Below are 25538 nucleotides of genomic sequence, written 5' to 3'. Positions count from 1 at the left end.
TCTCATTAACTGCATTTATTTTCCAATAAAAAGTCTTGACATAGGATGCATACATCTGAACTTTTTCAGAATGGCAGATATAGAAGGGTGAAATACAGTATGTATATCTACAATATATCTGAAAACTCTCAGTTTAAGCATGCACATAATTAATAATGAAAAAAATGAAGGCTACACTTTGAAAAAAGTCAGTCTTCAGTAAGTAAGAAATGGAATTTATAATAACAATTTCAACTGCATGGTACTCCAAAAATAAGTTTAATTAAACTATAGAGGAAATCTACAAAAGCTATAGCACAGCCCTTAGAACCTGAAAGTGAAGTCCAATGTATTTTCCATTTGCTTACACAGTTGACCAAGAGACAGAGATTTTAATAGCTAGAAGCAACAGCAATAAACTAATGGTGGGAAATGAGTCTCGTTTAATCATTCCATCATATTTCTTCCGTCTACAAGCTTCATGAGCACTGTCAGATAATTAAATGTACCAAACCTGGTTAAGTAATGAGTTTAATCAAATATATTTAATCAGGAAAATCACCAAACTGTGCAAGACATACAAGAGTGTAAAAGAAATATTCATGTTTCACTTCCATAACACAAAGCCAACATATATAATAAACTAAAATATGAATTAAATTATTCGATTTTTTAGCAAATTTGTATAAAGTACAATAACGAAAAACTCAAAAGATCTGGAACAGTCATTCATAGCTATACTTCAATGTGCTTTTAAAGCTCACTAACCAATAGGTGCCAGTAAAAAGCATGCATAGATGATATTATTACACCATGAAATATACTGCATATGTGAGTCCATTTGAAATATCTTTAAATTTTAAGGCACAAGTTTCAGGTCCAGTGGAATTAAGAAAGCTAAGACTGCCTCTGGTGCATGAAGAATACTGAAAACAGTGAACATCTGAACTGGAAGCGTTGAAGAGTAGTGTAAGATGTGTGTGGAACTCTGCAGGGCAGGTGAGGCCGGATTGGCACTGCAGCGATAGAACTAGCTGTTGCTAGATGTGTTTTTTTACACATGAAACTCCAAAAGAGCAAAAGACAGCATTTGTGTTCACACCTGCCAGAACTGAAAGCACTCCAAAATTTCTGGCCAGACATTCAGAGGCCATGGCAAACTGCATATTAACATTCTGTTCAGAGCTGAAAGCAGAGACACAGATCTAGTGTGTCTCGGAACAAGGCTAGCATAGAGGACTTGTACAGACATGTCCACGAATCCACAGCTCGGTATATCAAGCAGGAATAAATAGAAATAAAATGCAGAATCACTTTATAGAAGATGACAATTCAGCAAATGTTATGTTCGTCATTTCGAATTGCATCAGTGTCACTCATTTCCGAGTGAGTCACTTTTGGGATGAGTTCCTGACAGCCCAAAAGTACAAATGGTCTGTATATATACAGCAATAAAACACGAAACACACATTTAAAGCAGAACTCTATTCACTCACGTCAACTGCTTGCTAGTGCTATACAGATTTAGACCATGATGGCACAGTTTTAATTTTCATATCAGAAAGTAGGATGGTTAATTGAAGGCCTAGTTCTTCAGTAAGGTTCACAATGAGCTCATGTTCACAAGTCAAGGATTTTTACCAACCATAGCTCACAAAATGTTGATGTGTCCAACCCTTACTGACCTGACGATAGTAACACATTGGTGGTATAGCTAGGAAATAATTCCAGGAAGGGGGGAAAGTGGGGGTTGGGGCGGTTGGGGTGAAGAAATATGTGAAATGATTTAGCATTAAAAAATTTAATTGATAAGTGTGACATGCTCATGCAATTTGTGTTAGTAGTAGGACCGATAATGATATTCAGAATTTGTCATGATTTACTTCATCGGCTGGCACTTTGATATTGCTATGCTTAGAGTATAGCTAGCTGGCTGGTAGCTTTCAAACACAAACAGGATACATGCCTGATCCTGCTTGGTTAAGCTTGTATAGCAGCTGGTAGCCAATAAAATAGGATTAAACCAAACTAAGGGATGCGTTTGATTAACATTTGATGTTAATATGGATACTTTTTATGAACATGATTATAGCACATTTACAGTGCAAAACATGTTATATCAGTTCCATTATGTTAACCATTCATGAATAAGCATCATAATATGGAACTGTCATAAAATATTTCAGGGAGGTTCAAATCCGAATTCCCTCCAGCTATGTCCCGGTAACACAATATCAAAAGAAGACACTGGAGTCTCCCAAAACAATATGAAAATCAAAATCAGTTGTGTTTCTATGAGCCCCATGTTTCCATGCAGCAACTATAATGGCTAACAGAACGAATATGATTAAACATGGCCTGGCTTTATTAAATGTGTTCAGGCTCAGCGTCCATGCAGGTCTCCCATGGGTTCTTAGGCATGTGGGGCATGGAGAGGAGAAGGAGGGCAATCCCACTGAGGAAGAGGAAGACGAAGGCTGTGCAGGCGCAGGCGAAGGACCAGGAGTAGTAGTACTCAATCCAGATGGTCTCCTCGCTCTCAATCATCCTCTTTACTGACTGCCTCATCACCTCCACAGAAATAATGGCACATACACCTGCGGGAGAAATGAGTGATCAGAGAGGACAGGCTGATGAAGGAGAAAGAGGTGGGAAGTAAAACAATGGAGAATCTCAGAATCAGCAATGAACTTATACAATAAATGCAAAAATGGTGCTGATATTTTTTTTTACCGAAAGAGAAATAGTCACTTGTTACAATTCTTGGTGGAAAAAACTCCACTGTTCTGTCTATCAGAGCTACAGACAGACATGCTGCTTGTCTGGGATATCACTCAACATGGATGCTACCATTACTCTTTGCCAAAAATAGCAATCCCATGATCCCAAAGCCGAGGGACAACGTGTTCTTGTCATTAGTCATGCCAAAGGTGGTTCTATAAAGTGTTTACCAGGGGGGAGAATACTTATGCAACCAACAAATGTCTACCCTTTTTTGTTAATTAACCTTGGCATCACAATAAGAAATATTTTTTCACCTTTTTTCACATATTTTTTTCACATTTTTTCAAATATATTTTCTTTAAATATTAGACAGACGAAATGTTAAAAATCCCAATTATGTTTATTTCAGTTCCAGGTTGTTACACTGCAAAATGTGGAAAGGTTCAAGGGGGTGAATACTTATGCAAGGCAATGTACATACAGTATAGGTACAATACCAGCCAAAAGTTCGGGCTTGCTAGCTTCAATAAATATTATAATATTTATTGTAAATTTTTTGTAAATTGTCTAAATATTGAAGTTAATGCCCATGTACACATTTATTCCTGAATGAAAATGTATTTTAATAAGTAGTTTTTGCTTTAAATTAAATTTTTTTCCCTTATTTGGGAAAAGCCTCCTGAGTGAAGTTCGCTCATGATGTGATGCCAAATCTATGCAAAACTTCATCATAGCACAATCCCATATCTGTTATTTCATAGTGTTAATAACTTCAAAAATGATTAAATAATAGAAATATAGTAAAAATGAATCTGAGCAGGTTGTGTACAAACTTTTTGATTTTGATTATTTTATGATTTTGATTATTAAATATTTTATTTAATAGAATTAAATATGGAGAGATATGCAGACACTTGTTGTCTTACCAGCGAATGCATAAAACATTCCAGCAGGTTTGTGGAGATAGTCCTTGCCTTTCCTTAGAGATCCCAGAACGCACAGAGTTCCCAGAATAATGAAGGCCAGGCTGAAAACAGCAATGGCTGCTGCTGAGATGTTGTACTCTGGAGAGACAGTAAGTAAAGTAAAATATGTATAATGTTTACTTTATAATTATTTACAGGTCATTGTTTGTAATAAAGCTTGTTCATTCACCGTCTGACTTTATAATGAATAGTGACACTTGCGTTACAACAGGATTATAAGTTATAAAGGAATTATTTATAGATTATTATCAGAGCTTCATGAGGCATTATTTGATTGGGGTAAAAACTGTTACAAGGAATCATTACCATTGTACAAAAATTACAAGCACAGTTATAATGACTTTATGAATGTGGGCTTCATAGACAGTTGGTATACTGTAGGATTGTGAAATTAATGTATAAATTACATACAAATTCTAAGTACTTAATTTGGATGCATTCAAATTTAAATTAGCCTATTTACCACAAACAGAAGCACTATTAGCAGTAGTGCTTACACAGTGTTACACGATGCATTTGCATTACATAAACTACAGAAAGTAAACACCGTAATGATCTTAATAAAGAAAATTATAAAGACATAATATCGTCATTTTATCACAAACTTCAATTTTATTTTTTTTATTTATTTTTTTGTCGTAGCTGATTTTTGTCTACATTTCTTAGTCTGCCCCCAGGTTTTTATTCAAACTTTTCCAATATGTAGTTAGGCTGAGACTTGAGTGAGTGTGTGTGTCACACACACGGACATAGTATACACATACACACATATAGTGTATACTCACCACAGAGTATATGTATAGTATATGTGCACTACAGTGTTAGTGTCTGTTGGAAACTGTTGCATGTAATATCACTTTTGGGACAAACAATTGGTCAGAAGTAAAATTGATAATAACATCAGTGAAAATAATGTATGTCATGTCTTTTGGCCAAAAGGTTAAGGAGACATGAACAGTGGATCTTAACCATTCAACTATAGATTAATTTGCCTTTAATTGTGCCATTGTACGATCAATATAGTAAAATTTATTTTTAGACGCAATGGTATTAACTGTTCATTCATTCATTCATTCATTCATTCATTCATACACTGGTCAGTGTGTGGATCCTGAGCCTAGCCCGGAAACATTGAGCACAAGGCAGGATTACACCTTCCATGGCATGCCAGGCAATAGCAGGGCATCACAAACCCCTGCTGGCGCACTCGTTCACACTTAGAGGGTTAATCCACCTACTGCATATGTTTTTGTGGTGGTAGGAAACTGGAGAAAGCCATGTTGGAGTGTGGAGCGTGCTAAAGTGGAACGTGCTGAAGTCCATGCAGACAGTAACCTGAGCTCAGGAGCGGTGAGGCTGCAACACTACCCACTGTGCCGCTGTGCCACATTAGACCAGTTATGATTGGAATTAAATTGTACTAAAGTTACTGAAATCATGTTTGAGTGCACTTGAGTGTTGATATCTGTTCTTGACTAAAAAGTGATGTTGGTTATGCAACACATAATTTCAATGTGTCTTGAACTCCACATGGAGTATCTGAACTTTGTTTTTTCTTTTACTTTTATTTAACTATTAACTATTCTATTATTATTATTATTATTATTATTATTATTATTATTATTATTAAGGCAAAGGCCTTGTCTACTGTATAATGAACTATAATAAACATATAATTAATCTAAAATAAACACATTCATAGCATTTTAGGATGCACTTAAAAGGCATTATATATGTTGTTATAATTATTTATGAAAAGACATTAAAGTATATAGCAATGTTTATAATACATTTATGCATTTAACAGAATGCATTATATGTAGTGTTTATAACACATTATATCGACAGAATATAACACACATATCGATAGTATGGTTTGACGTATGTGCTACGAACACCACTCATCATGCATTATGTTAACGTTTCATAAATAAAGAGAGCTATTAAGTGTAATGCATTTTCATGGATATAATGTGTTATGAATGCATTATAACATGATATGAATGTGTTTATAGTTCATTACAAATGAAAGTGTTGCCAAAATCTCTTTTACAAGCGAGCCCTGGGCAAGGAGGCAGCACAGTAGTGACTAAATACAACATTCAAACACAAGACATAACATATTACAAGTAAAACAGCACTACAAAACAATTTAAAACAGGACTATCAATACCTGATTGGAAAAAGCGATATCATTAGAGATTTAGTCAAATCATAGGAAAAAGTTGTGGAGAGCAGAGGCCAGGGGAATAAAGATGACTTTATGGCTCATGTGCACCACAAATGCTGGAAGCACAAAATCTGGGAGCTGCTTATCGAGTTATAGATCTGTGAAATCAGAGATCGGATTGAGCATTACAGACACATAGCTTGCCTTACAGTATTTTTGCCCCCAAACCACTGGAGCAGATCCTCAGTTTCTGTGCTTCAGGCCAAGCTACATTATTGGAATTAGTCCAGAAATTATTGCTTTTTGCTAATTATTACAGCAGCATCTGCCACTTATGGCTACTTAGACAAATCATTTTCACTTGAAAATGAGTCTTGCTTTTGCTAATGATGAACCAAATGGAGTTCACACACTACACTGAGATTGGTTTCAGCTCATTGACTTATAATATAATGTCTTCATAGTATAAGTGTTCATTTAGCTGTTTCAGGAATTAAGGTCCTCTGTGCAGTGTAGTGCAGCCTTTGGGGTGTAGTCACTGCTGTATTACGTGCTCAGATGGAGTATAATGTGCACAGTCTGCTGTAAGGGCAGCGCTGAGAGAATAATAAAATAATCAAGGAGACAGATATGGTATGCTAACTACCAGGCTCAGGCTCATCACCCAGAAACCCACCGACGCCATTCACTGAGGCATGAGAATTGTTCATCACACCCCCTGCCATGATCCCCTTAGGGACAGTGTTCAAGATACAAATTATATCCTACATTACACTGTACATGAGTCTTTCACATGAACAACCTTTTAGCTTCATAAATCTATACATTTATGGCTGTATTCAGAGTTGAGTTAAGTGCACATAGTAAGGATTTAATACAGAAATTTTGCACATCGGTTTTCAGACCTCAGACTTAACTCCAGACTTAAGCATTATTCAGATGCTATGTAAGGGTTACGTGTGCAGGGTGGAGTTTGCAGATGCTGTGTCAGCGTCACGTGATTCCACACTTGCACTTCAGCTGTATATAGCACTGGGCATGTGTTGTTTACAGTAGAGTTCAACAATTAAGTATTTAGTTATTTGGCATTTCAGGGCTACATTAAGTAATGCACACAATCATTTAATGGCTTGTGATATAAAAAAAATGGGTATCAAATAATAGGATGTGTTGGATCAAGTGCTATTTTATAAGCTGATGAATAATGAGGGTAGAAGCTATAATGTTAAATTAAACCAGATTTACACTCATGAAAGTGATGATTAAAACTGTTCAATGTTTATTTCAATTCTTGCTATCTTTTCATTCATATATCATTGTATTAGTCTTTATTATTGTATATTTTTTAAATTGTCTCTTGCTTTTAGGCCACATCTTATTACATTTAACAGCAAAAAAAGCCCCAAACACTATTTTTCTTCCCTGATTTATTTTGGACTTAAAGGCAAGTGCTTGTGTTTAAAGGCCGTGGTCTAGATGCTATTAAAAAAACATGTCAGATGCTTCTGCTCAAGAAAAATCTTACAAGGTGTGAACTACAAGCCGGTAATTTATACAATCTGAAAGGGGGAGCCCAGACATGTGAAAAAACCCATCTCTGAAAACTCACAACTTTCCCCACTTAAATACTGATGTAACTTTTGGACATAAGTTGCCACATCTGAATACGGCCCTTGTCATTTGTCTGAGCTGAAATGATTCGGAACGTAAAATACAATTGAAATAGCGCAATGAGAACGATCACATAGCCTTGCTTAAAAGCAGGAAGGTTGGATCTGGGATTTTGACTAGTGAGAAGATGGAAGGCTACATTAGATTACACGACCCACTCCATCTTCCATACACTGCACTTTATCATTTACACTTACATTTACATTTACACTGGACTCTGACTGATGGATAGACTGAAATCAGACTCTGACTGTCCTTGTACTCATGTGCAATATCTTCCACTAGGCCACTTTTTGACTGCTTACAATATTTACAGTTGTTATTATTTTTACTTGCGTAGAGTACATTAATAAATTAGAGTACTGTATGTACAATATCTCCCACTATGTCACTTCCTGACTGCATACAATGTTTACAATGTTTACAGTTTTTATTATTTTCACTTGCTTAGAGCATGTTAATAATCTTGCATGGTCTTTTGTCTGTGCTCAGTGTTTACAGGTTGCTACTTTTGTATTATGTAAAAGTTCATTATCATTTTTGCACTGTGTCTGGGTAGGAGTGTGCAACAGTAGCATAAGAATTTCACTGTATATAGATGCTTAAAGCACTCTTTATGCACATGACAGTAAACTTGAAACTAGATAAGGTGTAAATACAGACATGCCGAAGATCTGAATTATCTCACTGGAGTGAGAACCAATAAAGATTCCATTGATCTATAGATTGATCTATAAGGGCAGTTGCTTTGCGAGAACAATCAGAGTGTACAAAATCAAGTTCTTTGGATCTTTCTATCCATAGTGTTTTGAAGTAACATGCAAAATAACAAAACTCGTTAGTAGCAAGCAACTTGCTAAGTAATGCTAACTAGTTTTAGTTAGCTAGATAGTTAGCTTTAATGCCTCATAGATGTTTATATCCAAACAATACAGCAATATGGATTTCCCAAAATCCACTGTGGGATGGGAACACATTCCTAAGCCCTATATAAACCTTCCAGTACAATGGTCATTCGAGTGGATAGTCTTAGATAATCTTACCTCTCTGTGTTTTAACCTCAAATATCTCAGAGTCTTGTCCAGGATTGAAGTGTCTGAAGTAGGAGCAGTTGACCTCTGTGAGGAAAAAACAAAACGACAGGATTACTTAGGAATTATTATGAAATTGAATCTATAGATAAATGTAGCTCCAAATGCATAGGGGAAATTCTACTCTACTACTGTGGATAATTTCCTTAATTGGATTTTAGGCACTAAATAATCATCAAATTGTGGAATCGGTGTCCAAATACAACTCTCAAGAGACACTGCGGCCTACAAACATGGCCGCCAAGGACTCCAAGTCCAAACACGCGTGCTCAAACTCACCTGATTACTGATCAGGCAGACCTGGACTCAATCAAGACACACACACACATTCAACACGAAGTATTGCTCAGTGTAGCCTTGTCTCTTGACATACCAAGCCTTATTGTTTATGACTGCTATTCTGTGAGCTTTGTTTGTCCCCTGCTTTCTGAATCTAGTCTTGCCTTGTTTTGCCCATTTGTCCATCGCTTGTGTATCCCTACTTCTACTTTGCTTCACGTTTTGGATTTTTTTGCCTGTTATAAAAATAAAGCCTTTTATCTGCACCTGCAACCTCTCTACACAAATATCTCTTTGACACTAAGGGTACCAAATTTTATAATTATCACACAATTGCTTTTTAGTCCCAGCCTTGGGGAACCTCTGTATTAAGTAAGCAACAAAACATGATGGTGTGTGCTGTTATAGGAAATGAATCATCAATTTTCCAATAACAGCATTTCCTGAAGTGTTTAATTCCTATTATACTACAGCAATTTGGCAATGATTATAATTTTTATTCATCAAAAAAAACGACACATCATACTTTTCTATTTATAGTTACATTTAATGTTGTAGAACATCCACAAAACATTAGTCCCTGCTATCACTTACGTTATTACAGCTATAAACAGATACGTATAAACTTGTGTGTCAGAAAGCTTTACCTTGCTTGCACTGGAGACTCCTTCCATAATGTCTCATCACGGAAAACATCATCATATTATTAAAATATGAAGCATTCATGTGGAGCTTCTGCCATAACTATAGCTGACAAAGCTGCCGTTTTAGAAAATTAATCAACACCTCCTGACCAATCAAACTTGGGAATTAACCATGCTGTTATATTACCTAATGATGTAGAATTATTTTGTACTATTTATATTCGAATGGATAGGATCACACTGATAAAACCAACACATATGACTAAGTCTTCTATTTCATAACTCTATTTTGGGAATCCTCATACTCTTCCCAGCCGTAAAATCATGAAAGTTCATAAATTTCAAACAGGGAAATATGATCCAGTGCAAGACACTGGATCCACACACGGGGAACCTTGAACTCCTGAACCTAGCCATATGCACTTGTCAATGCATATCAAATCCCTATCCATCAAGAGGGTACTCATGACTGCTGACAAGGGATAAACCCCAACTACTGAGGCTAAACATTTTATGTCTGAGAATGCGATTACAATGGATGAGAGTTGCATGTTAAGCCAGACAGATGAAAAGCTATAATTGTGTGGATCATCTTTTTAGCCCATGGAATCAATTCCATGTCAAACCATTAACATCAGTAAAGTAGGTCCATCAGTACAAGTAAATACATATTAAATCTAGGTAAATATATCTAATATTTCTTATTATGGGATTATTTTAAAACAAATGGTATACAGTTCATCTTATTTCAATACATTTCAAGATTAAGACTATTTCTATTAGCAGATAATTTAGCTTCTTTCTATACATTAAGACATAAACAAGACAATTTAAGGTTAAAAAATCTAAAAATAAAATCTTATCTGTTTTATAATAATCTCATAATGAGAAATATTACACCATTTCACATATATATTGATATTGATATCTACTGAAATGCTGAAATTATAGTCAGCCAATTTACAATATGTGAACCTCACCAACTTTTTCAAACTCAAGATTTCAAACTTTCCTAACCTAAATGGCACCTAAACTTTTATTTCAGTAAGCTCAAGTCTGAAGCTAAAAATGGAGCTCAGATGTATCAGCATATTGCTGTTGGAATCTTGAGTTGTTCTTTGTGAACCCAACCTGATATAAAACAGAATTTGAAGGATTGTACCAAGTGATTTTGCTGGATTTCACACAAATGAAGTCATAAGAATAACCTACAACCACCAACCTTTGCCATAACTATAATCATTATTAACTTGTGACTTCTAACAAATTTGCAGTCATTAGATTGTGTTAGCGAACCACATGCTTTCTGCATAGTTGGCTGAACCAAATTCAGTTTGCTGTGTAATGGATCCCAGTCTCACAGCTCTGCAAAGCAGCAGATGCAGGGTGGGGCAGCAGCTGGCAATGCTATTTCGGACCAAACAGTGTAAATCCTGTGTTGTGATTTTTACATTTTATTTTAATTGCTGCCCATGTTGTCTAGCATACACATTGCATGCTTCTTTAGTTGTATTCAGTAAGCTCTTATTTCTAGATAAAGGGACATGTGGATTTACCACATGTCCCTGTATATGCCACATGGCATTCTTGAGAATAAACTGTATTATTTATGTATGAGAAAACCTCCTAGTTCACCCAGTCTTATAAGTTTTCCACTGTTTTGGAGTATTTAATCATACAAATTCAGTCCATTTGGTGTTACTTGTTTACCAGTTGTGCAATAATTGCCTAAAGGAAAAAAACAGCCTCCAATTTCAGCCTAAAATGGAAGAATCGATAATGAAGATTTTTTCCCCCAAACAAAGTAGTGCTACCATCTGGAGAATAGCCCTACAGGCAACAAACCAACAAAACCCAACGAGGTCAAACTAAGTGCAGAAGTGAATGAGCTGTATGACAGTCTTGCATTCCTTCCAGAAAGAACACTAATCTAAGAAAATGGACTCTACAAATGGTGTCCTATTTATTGTGCCAAGCAAGACATATATCTTTCGTAATTATGTAGTCAGATTAGTTGACTATGGTGTTACTGTAGCATGTATTTTAGCAGTTTATTTGTTGGAAAGAGGGCACTGCTGGTTATTTGGTGCATATGTGGGTGGTAATATTTTAGTAGTATCCCTGGATATATGTTTTGGCAATGAATTGGCTGAATGAACCATAACCCAGTTAATGTGTTCAAGTCTACTGTGGTGTTGTTTCTGGTGGCTACCTTCAATTGTTGCAAAACTGTATGCACTCACCAACACTAAGAATAAATTATACCAGTACTGAGTCTGACCCAAAGTTGTGTCTATATTCTGACAAGACTGAGCCTTCAGTGGGCTAATTTTGATCTTAGATTGGGGCAACTCTGGAGCCTAGATTTACCAGCAGTGTGCCTACATTGTTCCAACACTGATATCAGATTGGCTCAATACTGACCACATATTAGATCAACACTAAGCCTGCATTGAGTCATCACTGATCCTTGACTGTCTAAATACTGAGTGGTTGCACAAAGGAGAAGGTTCTTAGTTCCCCCTTAGTGTCCCTCTAGAAGTAGGTAAATGAGGCAATGATAAGAGCAATGAACCATTCTGCACTTCAGGTGGAACAATAAACCAGGGTCCCTAGCTACTCTGAAAGCTGTCTTGCCACCAGCAAGCCCCACGAGAAGAACTTGTGCTCCCAAACTAAAGTCCATTAAGCCTTGTCCTCTCTCAACATTGTCATTTGATTCAGTGGATTTTCCTGTGCCACTCCATCTGGATATTTTGGTGTGAGTGCAATGTATTTTCATTTCTTGGCAGATTCTGGGCTCATTGGGAGAGAGAGAGAGAGCCACCTGAGTCTTGTGCCAAGGCCTCTCCTGTTCCATCCAAGGCATATGCAAAGGACTCTCCTGTTCTGCCCCTAGGCTTGCACCAAGGCTTCTGCCGGGTCCACTGGCTTCTGCTGGCTCTGCCCCATGCCATTAGGATGCCATTGCTCCAGGCCTTGCCATTAACAAGGAAGCCATTGCACTGGCCCCTGTTGGGAATGAGGAATTCATACCACCCATCATTGTGGAGGAGCTCCTAGTGCCCAGATCTGAGGCAAGTTACCTACAGTGGGGAAAATAAATATTTGATCCCCTGCTGATTTTGTAAGTTTGCCCACTCACAAAGAAATTAAGGGTCTATAATTGTTATGGTAGGTTTATTTTAACAGATAGAAACAGAATATCAAACAAAAATCCAGAAAAAAACACGATACAAATGTTATAAATTGAGTTGCATTTCAGTGAGTAAAATAAGTATTTGATCCCCAAGCAAAACATGACTTAGTACTTGGCTGAGAAACCCTTGTTGGCAAGCACAGAGGTAAGACGTTTCTTGTAGTTGGTAGCAGGTTTGCACACATCTCAGGAGGGATTTTGGTCCACTCTTCTTTACAGATCTTCTCTAAATCCTTAAGGTTTCTTGACTGTCGCTTGGCAACTTGAAGTTTTAGCTCCCTCCATAAATCTTCTATAGGATTAAGGTCTGGAGACTGGCTACGCCACTCCGTGACCTTAATGTGCTTCTTCTTGAGCCACTCCTTTGTTGCCTTGGCGGTATGTTTTGGGTCATTGTCATGCTGGAAGACCCATCCACGACCCATCTTCAGTGAAGTGAAGTGAAGTGAAGTGACTTGTGGCCAAGTATGGTGACCCATACTCGGAATTTGTGCTCTGCAATTAACCCATCCAAGTACACACACACAGTAGTGAACACACACACACCGTGAACACACACCCGGAGCAGTGGGCAGCCTTTTTTTGCTGCGGTGCCCGGGGAGCAGTTGGGAGTTCAGTGCCTTGCTCAAGGGTCTCACCTCAGTTGTGGTATTGAGGGTGGAGGAGAGCGCTGGTCATTCACTCCCCCCACCTACAATCCCTGCCGGACCTGAGACTCGAACCCACAACCTTCAGGTTCACCTTCGGGTTGCAAGTCCGACTCTCTATCCATTAGGCCATGACTGCCCCCCCTTCAGTGTTCAGTGAGAGGTTCTCATCCAAGATTTTACAACGCATGGCCCTGTCCATTGGCCCCTCAATGTGGCAAAGTCGGCCTGTACCTTTAGCAAAGAAACAGCCCCAAAACACTATGTTTCCACCTCCGTGCTTGACTGTAGGGATGGTGTTCTTAGGGTCATAGTCGGCATTTTTCTTCCTCCAAACACGGCAAGTTGAGTTGATGCCAAAGAGCTCAATTTTGGTCTCATCTGACCACAGCACTTTCTCCCAATCCTTCTCTGAATCATTTAGATGTTCACTGGCAAACTTCAAACGGGCCTGTACATGTGCCCCTCCAGATCGAGGCCGATTGATGGTTATTTTGTATTTCTTCCATTTGCGAATAATTGCTCCAACAGTTGTCTCCTTCTCGCCAAGCTTCTTGCTGATGGCCTTGTAGCCCATTCCAGCCTTGTGCAGGTCTACAGTCTTGTCCCTGACATCCTTTGACAGCTCTTTGGTCTTGCCCATGGTGGTGGTGAGGTTTGAATGGAAGATGTAGGTTCTGTGGACAGGTGTCTTTTATACACATAACGAGTTGTCGTTAGGAGCACTTTCTTAAATTGACAGGACTAATCTGTGTACCACATGAGCACATAACCAGAATATGTGGGAGCCAGAATTATTGTTGGTTGGTAAGGGATCAAATACTTATTTTACTCACTGAAATGCAACTCAATTTATAACATTTGTATCATGTGTTTTTTCTGGATTTTTGGTTGATTTTCTGTCTCTATCTGTTAAAATAAACTTACCATAACAATTATAGACCCTTAATTTCTTTGTGAGTGGGCAAACCTACAAAATCAGCAAGGGATCAAATATTTATTTTCCCCACTGTATGTTGTCTGATATCTGTGCATCAGTCTAGGCCTCTCTGCCTGTCTCCACTAGGCAAGAAGATGTTTCCTGAACTGTGTGGATCGCTTCATTGAGCTGCTGGCATGCTGGGTTCTCTGATCCTCTGGACACCTTTAAAGACAGGTTTTGCAGCTATATAGATTCTCTAGATGCCTTTGCTGACCTGTTAGTGTACTGGTTTTCTGAACCTCCATGCACCTTTGCTGACTCAATGTAGGGTCAGTTCCTTGGTCAACTACCCTGTATCACGGACTTTTAGTGTTCTCCCTGTTTCTTTTTTGGTCCTGTCCTAGGCCAGTTGGTTTATTCCCTGATTGTGCTCACCTGTTCTGTGTTACTTTCTGATTAGTCTCTCTATTTATACTCTTATGGTTCACTGTCTTATCATCAAGTCTATCATGCATTTAGTTTCATTAAGTCTGAGCCTTATTGTTTGTATTCAGGTTGTGACTCCTGTTTGTTCTGAAAATGATTATGGACTATCCTACTTTAACACTGTCTGCTGTGATTCGACCTCTGTAATGAACTCTGAGAATGATTCTTGATTTGCCCTCTATAAAACTCTGAACACCCACACTTCTTCAGTTCTTCTTCATTTATACGTTACACCTGGTATGTTCAGATGTGGATGTCAGTCACCGTGTGACTGAAAGCTGGAGCTCAAAACCCTCTTGAGTCTGTTGCTAGACAGCTGACTATTTACACAGCCTAAATTTGGGCTTTGGGATTTTATTGCTGTCTCACCCTGGCTATATGCATCCATACTTTGTTAACACAAGTTCAAGAAGGTTAGACACAGAACATATCCTGTCACACATCACAGAGGAAATCATTTATATGAAACACTTTTGTGATCCAAGTTATTCCTTCTGATTACAGTCCAAGATTTTCAATTATGCTCCATTTAAAAGTCATTCATTTATCAGTTCACACATCAGCTTGTTTATGTGAAGTGTTGGGGTTCATTGCTCTATTGAAGTATTTAAAGTTTTATTGAGTGGTTATGCTATCCTATATCACATAATAAGTCTATTAAAAAGTGTCTCTCAATTTTACTGGTTCAAGACTCAAGAATCTTGAAAAGATTATTTACTGCCATATAACAATGTTAGTAGTACTTGGATTCAGTACAGCTCTGGGTATGTTCAAGTCAATCTATCAATAGCTTTCTTTTCTATGTGCTTTTCTCACTGATTAGGGAAAAACTTATAGAGCATATTACTGGATAAAGTTCTGTGTTATTTTGTTTGTTAAAAATAAAAATAGTTTATTGATTTATTTATCTTTTTATTTTAATGTCATCATAATTTCATGGCTACATTGAACCAATCTTGACTGTTATATCACACCAAGATACTCTTCCAGTCCATCATGACAGACTGAGGCATGAATTGAAAACACCTTGTGTACTTATATCATAACGGTTGTAACAAAAAACTTTGCAACTTTTTTTTTTTACATTAACGTTACATTAAGTCTAACTTTAGTTCTTCTGAATTTCCTTAAGTACTCCTCCTTTGTCAGTATGTACATCAGGTTAAGAGCTGTTAATTCTCCATATCTCTCATCCACTATTCCAGCAACCACTGTGGTTCATTGCAGTCCTCAGTGCTTTCAAATTAAAAAGGCTTGATTGACCACCTTGCCTAGATTCCTGGCTCTGCTGTGTTTACAGCTGGAATAAATAAGCTGCTTTGCTTAGTGCCACTCCAGGCCAAGATTCAGTGCTTACATACTTATTTCAGTTAAGTCCTCAAAACCAAATGATGTTCATGCCATAAATAATATCCCTCTAGTTATGATTATTAATTACATAATTGTTGTAAGGGCTCATTCACAATGGTGTAATAACAACTCACTATCTCTATAAACCCTGCCCAAAAGCAGTATACTGTATAGTATGCATTTCCAGATATTTTCAAGATCATAGCATTTGCTCTGGGAATATTCTGGCAAAGAGTAGTTCCCTGGAAACAGTCTTTTCTCATATGGCACTTAATGGAATGATACCTGAGTGTGGGTAACATTTACAACACTAAGAATCACCCCCAGTCTTTTGGTTTATGAGTCACGTATACACTTTTTTTTTACAAAAATTTGCTTCACTAGAGATAATATAGACAATAGCATACCTTTTTTAAATTTCATTTTGACTATATTGAAAATGCTGAGGTGGTTTCCAGATGTCATTAACATCCATTCTCTATCTGTCTGATCACAGAGATAAAAGTGTGATTAAGGTGTGCTATGTGTCTACCCTGGCCAATTTTAATTTCACCTAAAAAAAAAAAGGAAAGAAGCAAAGCCAGCACAAGTTGACATGAAGACATAATTACTTTCATTTATCATGTAGTTGTATAAAGATTTAATAGGTGCAAATTTTATTTTTTAATATGGTGGACCAAACTTTGGCCTGAGATATCTGATTAGAGGACATGAAACATGGAAGTTTCCACCTAGCATGCTTAAGCATTCTTTCCCCTCTGAGACAACCCTTTACAGGTTCTATGTAGAATCTAACAACAGAGTGCTTCCTTTTGTGAACAGGTTCCAAGTGGAAGCTACCTTAACTATGCAACCCCTGTATATAACCCCTGTATTGCAGGCAATTCTTCTACATGGATTTTTTTGGGAGGAAAATGCAAGAAACCTACATATACCTGGGAAGGACATCCATACAGACAGTAAACTGAGCTCATCAAACCTGGAGCTGTGAGGTGGCAATGCTTCAGGTTGCACTACTGTGCCACCTCCCCCCTTTCAGTGTTTCCTCCAAAGCAATACCACTGAAATACACACCTAGGCTAAATATCTGAATACAGTAATGCAGGAGGGGAGGAGTAGCTTACTAAATTTACAGGCATGATGAAAGGCAGATACCTCCTTGTCCTGATTGGCTGGACGTTAGTGGATATTTTTTTAAATCTCATATTTTTTAGAGTTTGTGGGACTTCTGAGTATCTAATTATATTGACAGGTGCCAGAATATGAGGAGAACTTTGCCAAATAAGAATCACTTCATACTGTAAGGATCCAGACTCTCATCACTCACTCCAATAAAAATATCCTGAAGCACAAGGTTAAAATTACTCCTAAAATAATTTCCTTTCATGAGGCAAATTTAGACATTTAACATTTGAAAGAAAAAAAGAAAAGATTTTCATGGATTCCATGAAAAGTCCTCCCAGTTTCTCGAGGGTGTCAGAAACTGGGAAAATTGGGTGAATTCCCAGACATGTTTCATGTGGTTTCTGATTGCCATATGCTAACAGCATTACATTCATGACAGTGGCTTGCCATAGCACCAGGGACAGTGCTGGAGCCAGTGGACATATGGTGCTTAAGCCCTGTAAGCCCATCCCCAGGGCCACCCATGCTCAACCAATTATCCTAATAATGCACCCACTGTGAGCTAACCCCTAGAGTATTTTAAGTTGAATTACTGAGATGACTGAGTGGTTAACTTTCCAAACAAGACCCAATATCCTCTATGTTCAATTAGGAACCTATGAATGTTATAAAGGATTTCACATGCCTGGTGACAAGTGACACCAGGGTTAAATCAGAGCTGAGCTTTGGGTAATGTGAACAGAATACACAGATTTTACATTACATTACATTTACATTTATGGCATTTGGCAGACACCCTTATCCAGAGCGACTTACAAAAGTACAAAAATACATTCTGATACTGGCTCACTAGGTCACAAACTAGGAATACCACCAGTCCAAAACTCTGTTGGGGAGGTAATAGACAAGCGACTTTGTTTTTTTTTTTGTTTGTTTTGTTTTGTAAGTGCTAACTTAAGTACTTTAGGAAGAGGTAAGTCTTTAGAAGTCGTTTGAAGACTGCCAGTGACTCAGCTGTTCGGACATCTAGGGGAAGTTCATTCCACCATCTAGGTGCCAGAACAGAGAAGAGTCTCGAAGCATGCCTTCCTTGTATACTGACAGATGGTGGGACCAGTCGAGCAGTGCTAGAGGATCAGAGGGAGTGTGGTGCTGTGCGAGGTGTGATAAGTGCTTTATCAGATGACCTCTAGTACTATAATTTGATGAAACTGTAAATATATGTGACGTAATGGTAATAAAAATAAAGATGATATAGCACAGTTTCACACTGCTTTATAGAGAAAGGCCCTTATTTCAAAACTGTAAAATGTTTCCTTACACTGTTAAACAGTGGTTATATATTTCATCATTAAAGCAGTGTGTGTTGATTTTTTGCTAGCTGAAAGCCTTTACTGTATCATGCAAATTATATCTGCCAGAACAGAATAAGTTGACATTTTGTTATAATTTCCAAAACAAATTAGGAAAACTCAACTAAAAGCCCTACAATTTCTCGCAGTTCTTGCAAAAGGCAGCAAAATCAAATAAGAATGAATAACTTTATATGAACTTCATTGCTGCGTCCCACTTCCAGCTAGTTTAAAAAGTTACGCTGATCAGCAGAGCAAAGCACTGCAACATGCAGATGCAGAACCTGGTTTAATAAAATAGATTAATATGACCTTACTGTCCTTTCATTTAACTACAGATTATTATTAGATTTGTGAAGTTTGGTGGTGAAGTTTGGCAAGATCAGGTTAGCTTTTTCATATTTTTCAGTTTATAATCCTGTTTTAGTATTTTACCATACAAATGTACCAAACAGAAACTGTAGTCTTCTCAATGTGCCCATGTATACATGATTACTATTATAAAAATGTGTTAATAAAATACTAATACAGCTTGTGTACATTTGTCAAACTAAATGAAATTTCACAGTAAATAAATTTTCACACAAATGAAGTTTGAAGAGTGAAGAAGCTGAGTATGCAGGAGGGAGTCACTTAACTTCTTATGGTTGGGGGGGAAGCTGAAAAAGCAGATGGCCAATTATGACTGGTGCTTTGGTAGACCTCTTGTCACCTCTAACAAATATAGTCCTAGCCAGAAGAAATTGGCAGAACTTCAAAAATCTCTTAAAAAACAACATAACATTGTTCTTTCTTTTGTAGTCTATAGATAATCGTAAGATGCTAATCATGAGTTGACAGGGCCTTTATGGTCTGGCAATCACCTGTTGTGAGTTAAATTACAGCCTTATAGAACAGAAAATTTTTTTAATTCCAAAACATGATATCAAAGTTGGGAACTCAAAATTATACAGAAATTTAACATCACTCTTCAATCATTGTTAGCATCCACTTCCTATCACCCAGTTCAACCCCTGCTTCTTCTGACCATACCAAAAACACTCCTGACAGTTATTTGCAGACACTGGGGTTTTTTTTCTTGGCTTTTTCATGTCTGTCACTCACCTTTCCCCTGTTTTATATCCTGTCTGTCTCCATTGTCATCTATTTCATCTTTTTGTCTCTCTCTGCTCTCTTTTTTTGCCTGTTTCACTTGCCTGTCTGTATTCTTCTCTGCCATAATACAGGATGAGAATGTAAACAGGCAAGTGAAATTGCTAGAAGCAAGAACCCTTGATGTTATGTCTATTAGGGGAAATTTCTGATCTGTCTGTGAACCTGAATCTTATTAGAATCTTATTAGTATTTTCCCCACAGTAAGTACTTCCTCACAGTAAGTTCTTACCTGAATGTTTTTTTTTTTCCTTAAGATTCTATGTTTTTACTCCACCACATCCAATTTAGTTAAAACCTGAGAAATCCAGGATTATCCCAAAAGTTCTTTATCCTTTATTGCTAGTAGCTACTAGCAGGCTCTCATTGGAGACTCATTAAACCCTGTATCTCAACACAGCAGCTGTTTTAAAATCTCACATTTCAGTTACCATTACATTACATAACCATTACAGTTCTAATCTCTTAAACAAATGGAGCAATCGTATTTGATTGTATCACAGTCAAGCTTGTATCTACTGCAATTCATAATGCTGGATAATAGCAAAGCTCTGGTTATAAGTATGGATAAGAGCATACACTGCCCGTCAGAAGCCTTTTAGCTCTGCTTTCAGAGGGTTAAATATAATAGATAGGAATTTCTGCTAATGGAGAGCAGCCAGTTAGGGATAAAAGTAGACTAAGGTCACTTGGATTTGATAGTGCATTAGTGGAGCTCACAGATATGCTACAGTTTGGAAACTCAAGCCATGTGCTAATTACTGTTTTACTTCACACAAGCAGACGATTTAGCTTGAGTGGAATGTAACTTAATGTTGAGAGTATAAACTGAGGTAACATGTAGTCTACCAGTACCATGTATAGTTAGATATTGTCAGCTGAACGTTTGTGTTACGTGCTAATATGAATGCGGATTTAGACCACCCAAAGAGGCCTATTTGTCTCCTCTAACGCAGCCTACTCAGTTGCTAGCACGGATAAAAGGTTATGCCTCCACATTGCCGAGATGTCTGCAGCTTCATTACGGATTAGATATCTCTGACCTAAATAGTAATGAATCACAGAATCAACAACCTGCAGACTCGTAACGGGGCAACAGTTTAAAGCATGCTAGCAATTCTTACTAAAAAACACTAGCTCTTTGGAAACAGTACTGCTGTGACGAACTGTCTTATCACTATAGCACGAACACCAGACGCCATATGAGTGCAAGCTTCACCACTGATGGTCCATGTGCATATTAGCAATTCATTTACCATGAAATACTGAAACCCAACTCTAAGTCTGTGTGTAAAATTTGTAGATTTACACTGTAAATTTATAGAAATTACTGTTCTTTCCCCCACATATTTACAGTCATTACTCTGCCATTGCACTTTCTCTAGATTAATGTGAGGAAACAAGGCAACATCTTATTTCATAGACATTTAAAGAATGTGTTCATCTACACATTTAAAACATAGTGCTATAAATTCAGTATTAAAGGAATAGTTCATAGAAAAGGGATTTACACTTTGCCCCATAGTTACTCCAAATCAGCCCAGTAAATCAGTTCAGACATACAGTATACTTCCCTATATTTGCTACCTCTGGGTACAATTCTTCATAAACATGGCATTAGCTTCCTCTGCTAGGCTGATGTAGCTACATGCTAAGCTAATATAGCTAGAACTAATAGAAGTCTGTCATAACCAAAATCCTTAGAGAAAATATCTGTCCTCATATTGCATCCAGTTCTTCAGTAATATTACAAAGACATGCTAATGCGTACTTTACAACTTTAAAATCTAACTTTAAAATCTGATTACTTAGCTCAACATATTGTTTAAAGCAAGTATATAAGATAAGGTAAGATAGAACTTTATTCATCCCGAGGGAAATTCTTGTGCCAGAGGTTGCTCAAACAGATATATCACAACAATGTAGGAATAAAAGACAATATAGTAGTAAAAATAACCACAGTGAGTAATACAATAACAAAAAAAGTAAGATACCTAAGTAAAAAATAAGAAACTACACAAAAAATAAGTGGAGTATTATTTATACACATTATACACGATATTGCACTTTATATTGCACTTTATATTGCACTTTATATTGCACATTCAAATGGTAGAATAGCAGAAAAATAATGCCCATTGTATTGCACATATATGTATCTATATGTCCTATATATGTATTTTGAATGTATTTACATAAAACACTTGCATGACTTGTAAACCACATTACTGTTATTGCACCAGTGCAAAACTGACAAAGCAGGCGTTAGTCTTTGAAAATATCTTGGCTGATAGGCAACATCTGGGGCAATGTTATAACGTTAAACACATTATAGTTTGCAAATATTTAGTAAATTCCTAAATAACAATAGCAATGTTAAAATTAATTTAGCTATGCCAGACATCTTTATATGTGGTAAATGTATAAGAGCAACAGACATATAATATGAATAACTCATCTTTTGCTCCAACAAGACTTACCTCCTGGCAGACTGAGTGGGCCACATCCTTTCCCCACGGTCTCTGGATCATCGATGTAAATGTGCTTCTTGCAGAGCCTCCACAAGCCGAAATGGGCTGCCTCACAAGTACTGTTTACATTGTCCACCTTATGGCTTAACACAGCCCAGTGATCTGTCACCACGGCTATGAACATGCACACTATACCTATCAGGATGACCACAAATGTGATCTTCACCTTTGTGCTCTTTTGCATGGTGTCTCACAGGTTTCCTCCTCTTCTATGCTCTGCTTCTGGCGAAATAAACACAAATGGGCCACGCTGAGTTGGCCTAGCTTATGCTCTAGGGATGAGCAGGTGTATATGGTCAGCTTGGTCCTGGTGGAGGTCTTTACTTGGATAGGTTCACGGCAGCACTGTGTGTGAGGACTGAGAGCTAGAGCCAAATGGCAGTGGCATAGATTTACACAGGGAGTGGGCCTGTGAAGTGGTCTGCAGCTGTTGAGGTACATCAGGAAAGTTGATGACCATACGGGCTGTCTCACATGTGTGAGCTTTAGGGAGGGGGCGGGGAGTGAGCCGAGCTTCTATAAATGTGTGGTGAATCAAAGAGTCAGCCAGTTGGCCTCTCAGATTTCATAAGTGTGGGCAGGGGTGTGGCTGCCCATGCCAAGATAAATTCAACATGAATAAACACATAAATAAAAGTGGAAAATCCACCATACTGGTTGATGATATTTTGCATTATTATGATCTTTGTTTCTAGAGCAAAGGTTCTGTTACAATTAAGTTTACAGAAATATAATATCCATAAAATGCTTGTAAGAGCCATTGCATGATGTGTCATGAGTCAGTACAATTCCAGGATAATCCCTGTACAATTTGGGGATTCCCAGCTTTAACATATCTGAATCATCTTACCAGTTAAGATAAATTACATTTTTTGGGAAACTGGGCCATTAGCTTTGTGGTTAGTTAGAAAAATCGGAGATAGCCTTTGACATAACATAACACAAAGATGACATAACATTCTCTTAAGCTACCCATGGATGTGCCATCTACAGCATGTAAATACTACGGTGTGCAAATTGGCCTTGAAACATCTCTAGACCTTTACCCTCATTCAAAATGCAATGATCTATAAATAAACATGAATTTGTAAGAACTGGAAATGCCCTTATACTGTATCTTGGAAAATATGCCTTGACTGATTGACTAAATTTGCAGTAAGAGGAAAATTGATGTAAATTTGGCTCTAGACACATTAAAACCTGATTTATTTCATGTAGTGTTGAAACAAAACTAAACTCATTTGGAGCTCCACTGTGTTCCGGACTGCCAGGGTGGTTTCCTTTGAAACTAGTAGAGACCTATTATGTGCTCATTTCCTTACCAAATACCAATAGTAATGTTGTCACCTTGTGACACTGACTCCACATGGATAGCTTATAAAAGGTCCCCACTTTTATTTATCGCATTTGACCTCTTTCTCATTCTTGTTGAGGAATTCAGGAAGTTGATTCATAAATAAATGCTAAAATATAGTGTTTTATTCCTTTGTTCCTTGCTGCCTAATTTTGTTCACACCTACACTGTTGGCTGACATTATTCTCAAGTTTTTAAATAGTATTTTTGTTTGACTGTGGTACAACAGACACATGGCCTAATGTTTCTGTTGAGTTGTAGCTGCAGATACGGAGTGACAAGTGCAACTAATTTCATAAATTTAAAATTTCATAACTTGTTTTGTACTGTTGGACTTTCCCAACATCTTGTATTCCAGTGAAGGATGGAGAGCTGGCTGTTCTGCCAGGACCTGATGAATTTCGATGACAGACATGCCCAAATTGTTCGGGACAGGTACATCTTCAACATGTACTTACAGAGCCTTGCCCTAACTGCTGCGTAATACTGATAGTGATGCATGACACTTGCTGGCTTTGGGAATACTACTGACTATGCATTCCCTTCTTCTGATGCTGTGTTGCTACAGCAACTACAGCTACTGAGCCTCAAGGAAGGAAAAGGTAAGCTCCTTTGCTGTATGGTTGCAGGAGCTTGGAGACTTTTCAATAGCATAAGGCTTGACTTGCGTGCTATGTGAGCCTACTAGATGGAAGACAGAGCCACTTCAATTATAGATTTAGTCATGAAATTGCAAGTGGCCACATAGAGCCGTATAGTCCAGCTGGGATGTTAGTACTTGTGACTCTCGTAGTGAAAACTGAGGATGTTGCACGACAAACGGTTTTGGTGACTGTGAATCTCATCATCAATAAATTACTTATTGTGCGTGCTGTCTGGGGAGTTAGAATGTATTACAAACACTTGTGATGACTGATACACAGCCTCCATTAGCTAACAAAGAAAACTGACTTGTTGGTCCAGAATCAAAGGAAGTAGAACAATAGGTTACATATGTACACTATATAGCCATTTGTGGACACCTGAATATCACACTCATATATGCTTTTTTGAACATCCCATTCTAGATTTAGTCCCCCCTTTACTGTTAATAATAACCTCCACTCTTTTGGAAAGGTTTTTCACTAGATTTTGGAACATGGCTGTAGGGATTTGTGCATTCAGCCACAACAGCATTAGCGAGGTCAGGCACTGATGTCAGGTGTGAAGGCCTGGGGCACAGTTGGTATTTCAGTTCTTCCCAAAGGTGTTCAGTGGGGTTCAGGTCAGGGCTCTGTGCAAGCCACTCGAGTTCCTTCACTACAACCTTTTCAAACCATAACTTAATGGACCATGTTTTGTGCACAGGGGCATTATTGTCATGCTGGAACATGTTTGGGCTCTTTGTCCAGTGAGGGTAAGTTATAAAGCTACAACATACAACTTCCAACTTTGTGGCAACAGTTTGGGGAAGGCTCACATATGGGTATGATGGTCAGGTGTCCACAAATTTTTAGCCATATAGTGTATGTAGTAGTGGTTCTACAACTATGTGGAGGGCTGCCAGGTCACCTGGACCACTAAATGAAAAGAAATAATGTGACATAACAGGGAACTTTTATAGGTTACCCTCATGTGGTTCCAGTCATGAGGTGATTCTACTGGTACTCAGCAAGGAAACAAGCTCACTAGTTCCATAGTAAACCACGCTGATGGTCATCCACTTAGTTGTAGAACCATAGCTACACACATAGCCTTGTGTTACTTTACACAGACTTGGTAGTTTTTTGATTGGGTTTCAACATGGGTTTTTAAACATCCTGACAATCCTGCAGGAAACTGATACTGATAAAAGGCAACATGAATGAAAACGTGGCCAAAAAGTCATAAGGTGTTT

At 37.7% G+C, this 25538-nt stretch overlaps 1 protein-coding gene across 1 annotated transcript; it reads right to left on the bottom strand.

The window, feature by feature from the left end:
- cacng1a (calcium channel, voltage-dependent, gamma subunit 1a) lies at positions 1-22707 on the bottom strand. The gene is made up of 4 exons (XM_026933155.3): positions 22258-22707; positions 8574-8648; positions 3630-3767; positions 1-2576 (listed from the first exon to the last, which is right to left on the bottom strand). Exons 1-4 carry the CDS (start codon positions 22490-22492, stop codon positions 2347-2349), a joined length of 678 nt encoding a protein of 225 aa, XP_026788956.1. The 5' UTR covers positions 22493-22707; the 3' UTR covers positions 1-2346.
- Positions 22708-25538: the final 2831 nt, after the last annotated feature.

Source organism: Pangasianodon hypophthalmus, chromosome 2 (genome assembly GCF_027358585.1).
Source record: "Pangasianodon hypophthalmus isolate fPanHyp1 chromosome 2, fPanHyp1.pri, whole genome shotgun sequence".
NCBI classification, from domain to species: Eukaryota; Metazoa; Chordata; class Actinopteri; order Siluriformes; family Pangasiidae; genus Pangasianodon; species Pangasianodon hypophthalmus.
This window is presented reverse-complemented; position numbering and strand designations above follow the sequence as displayed.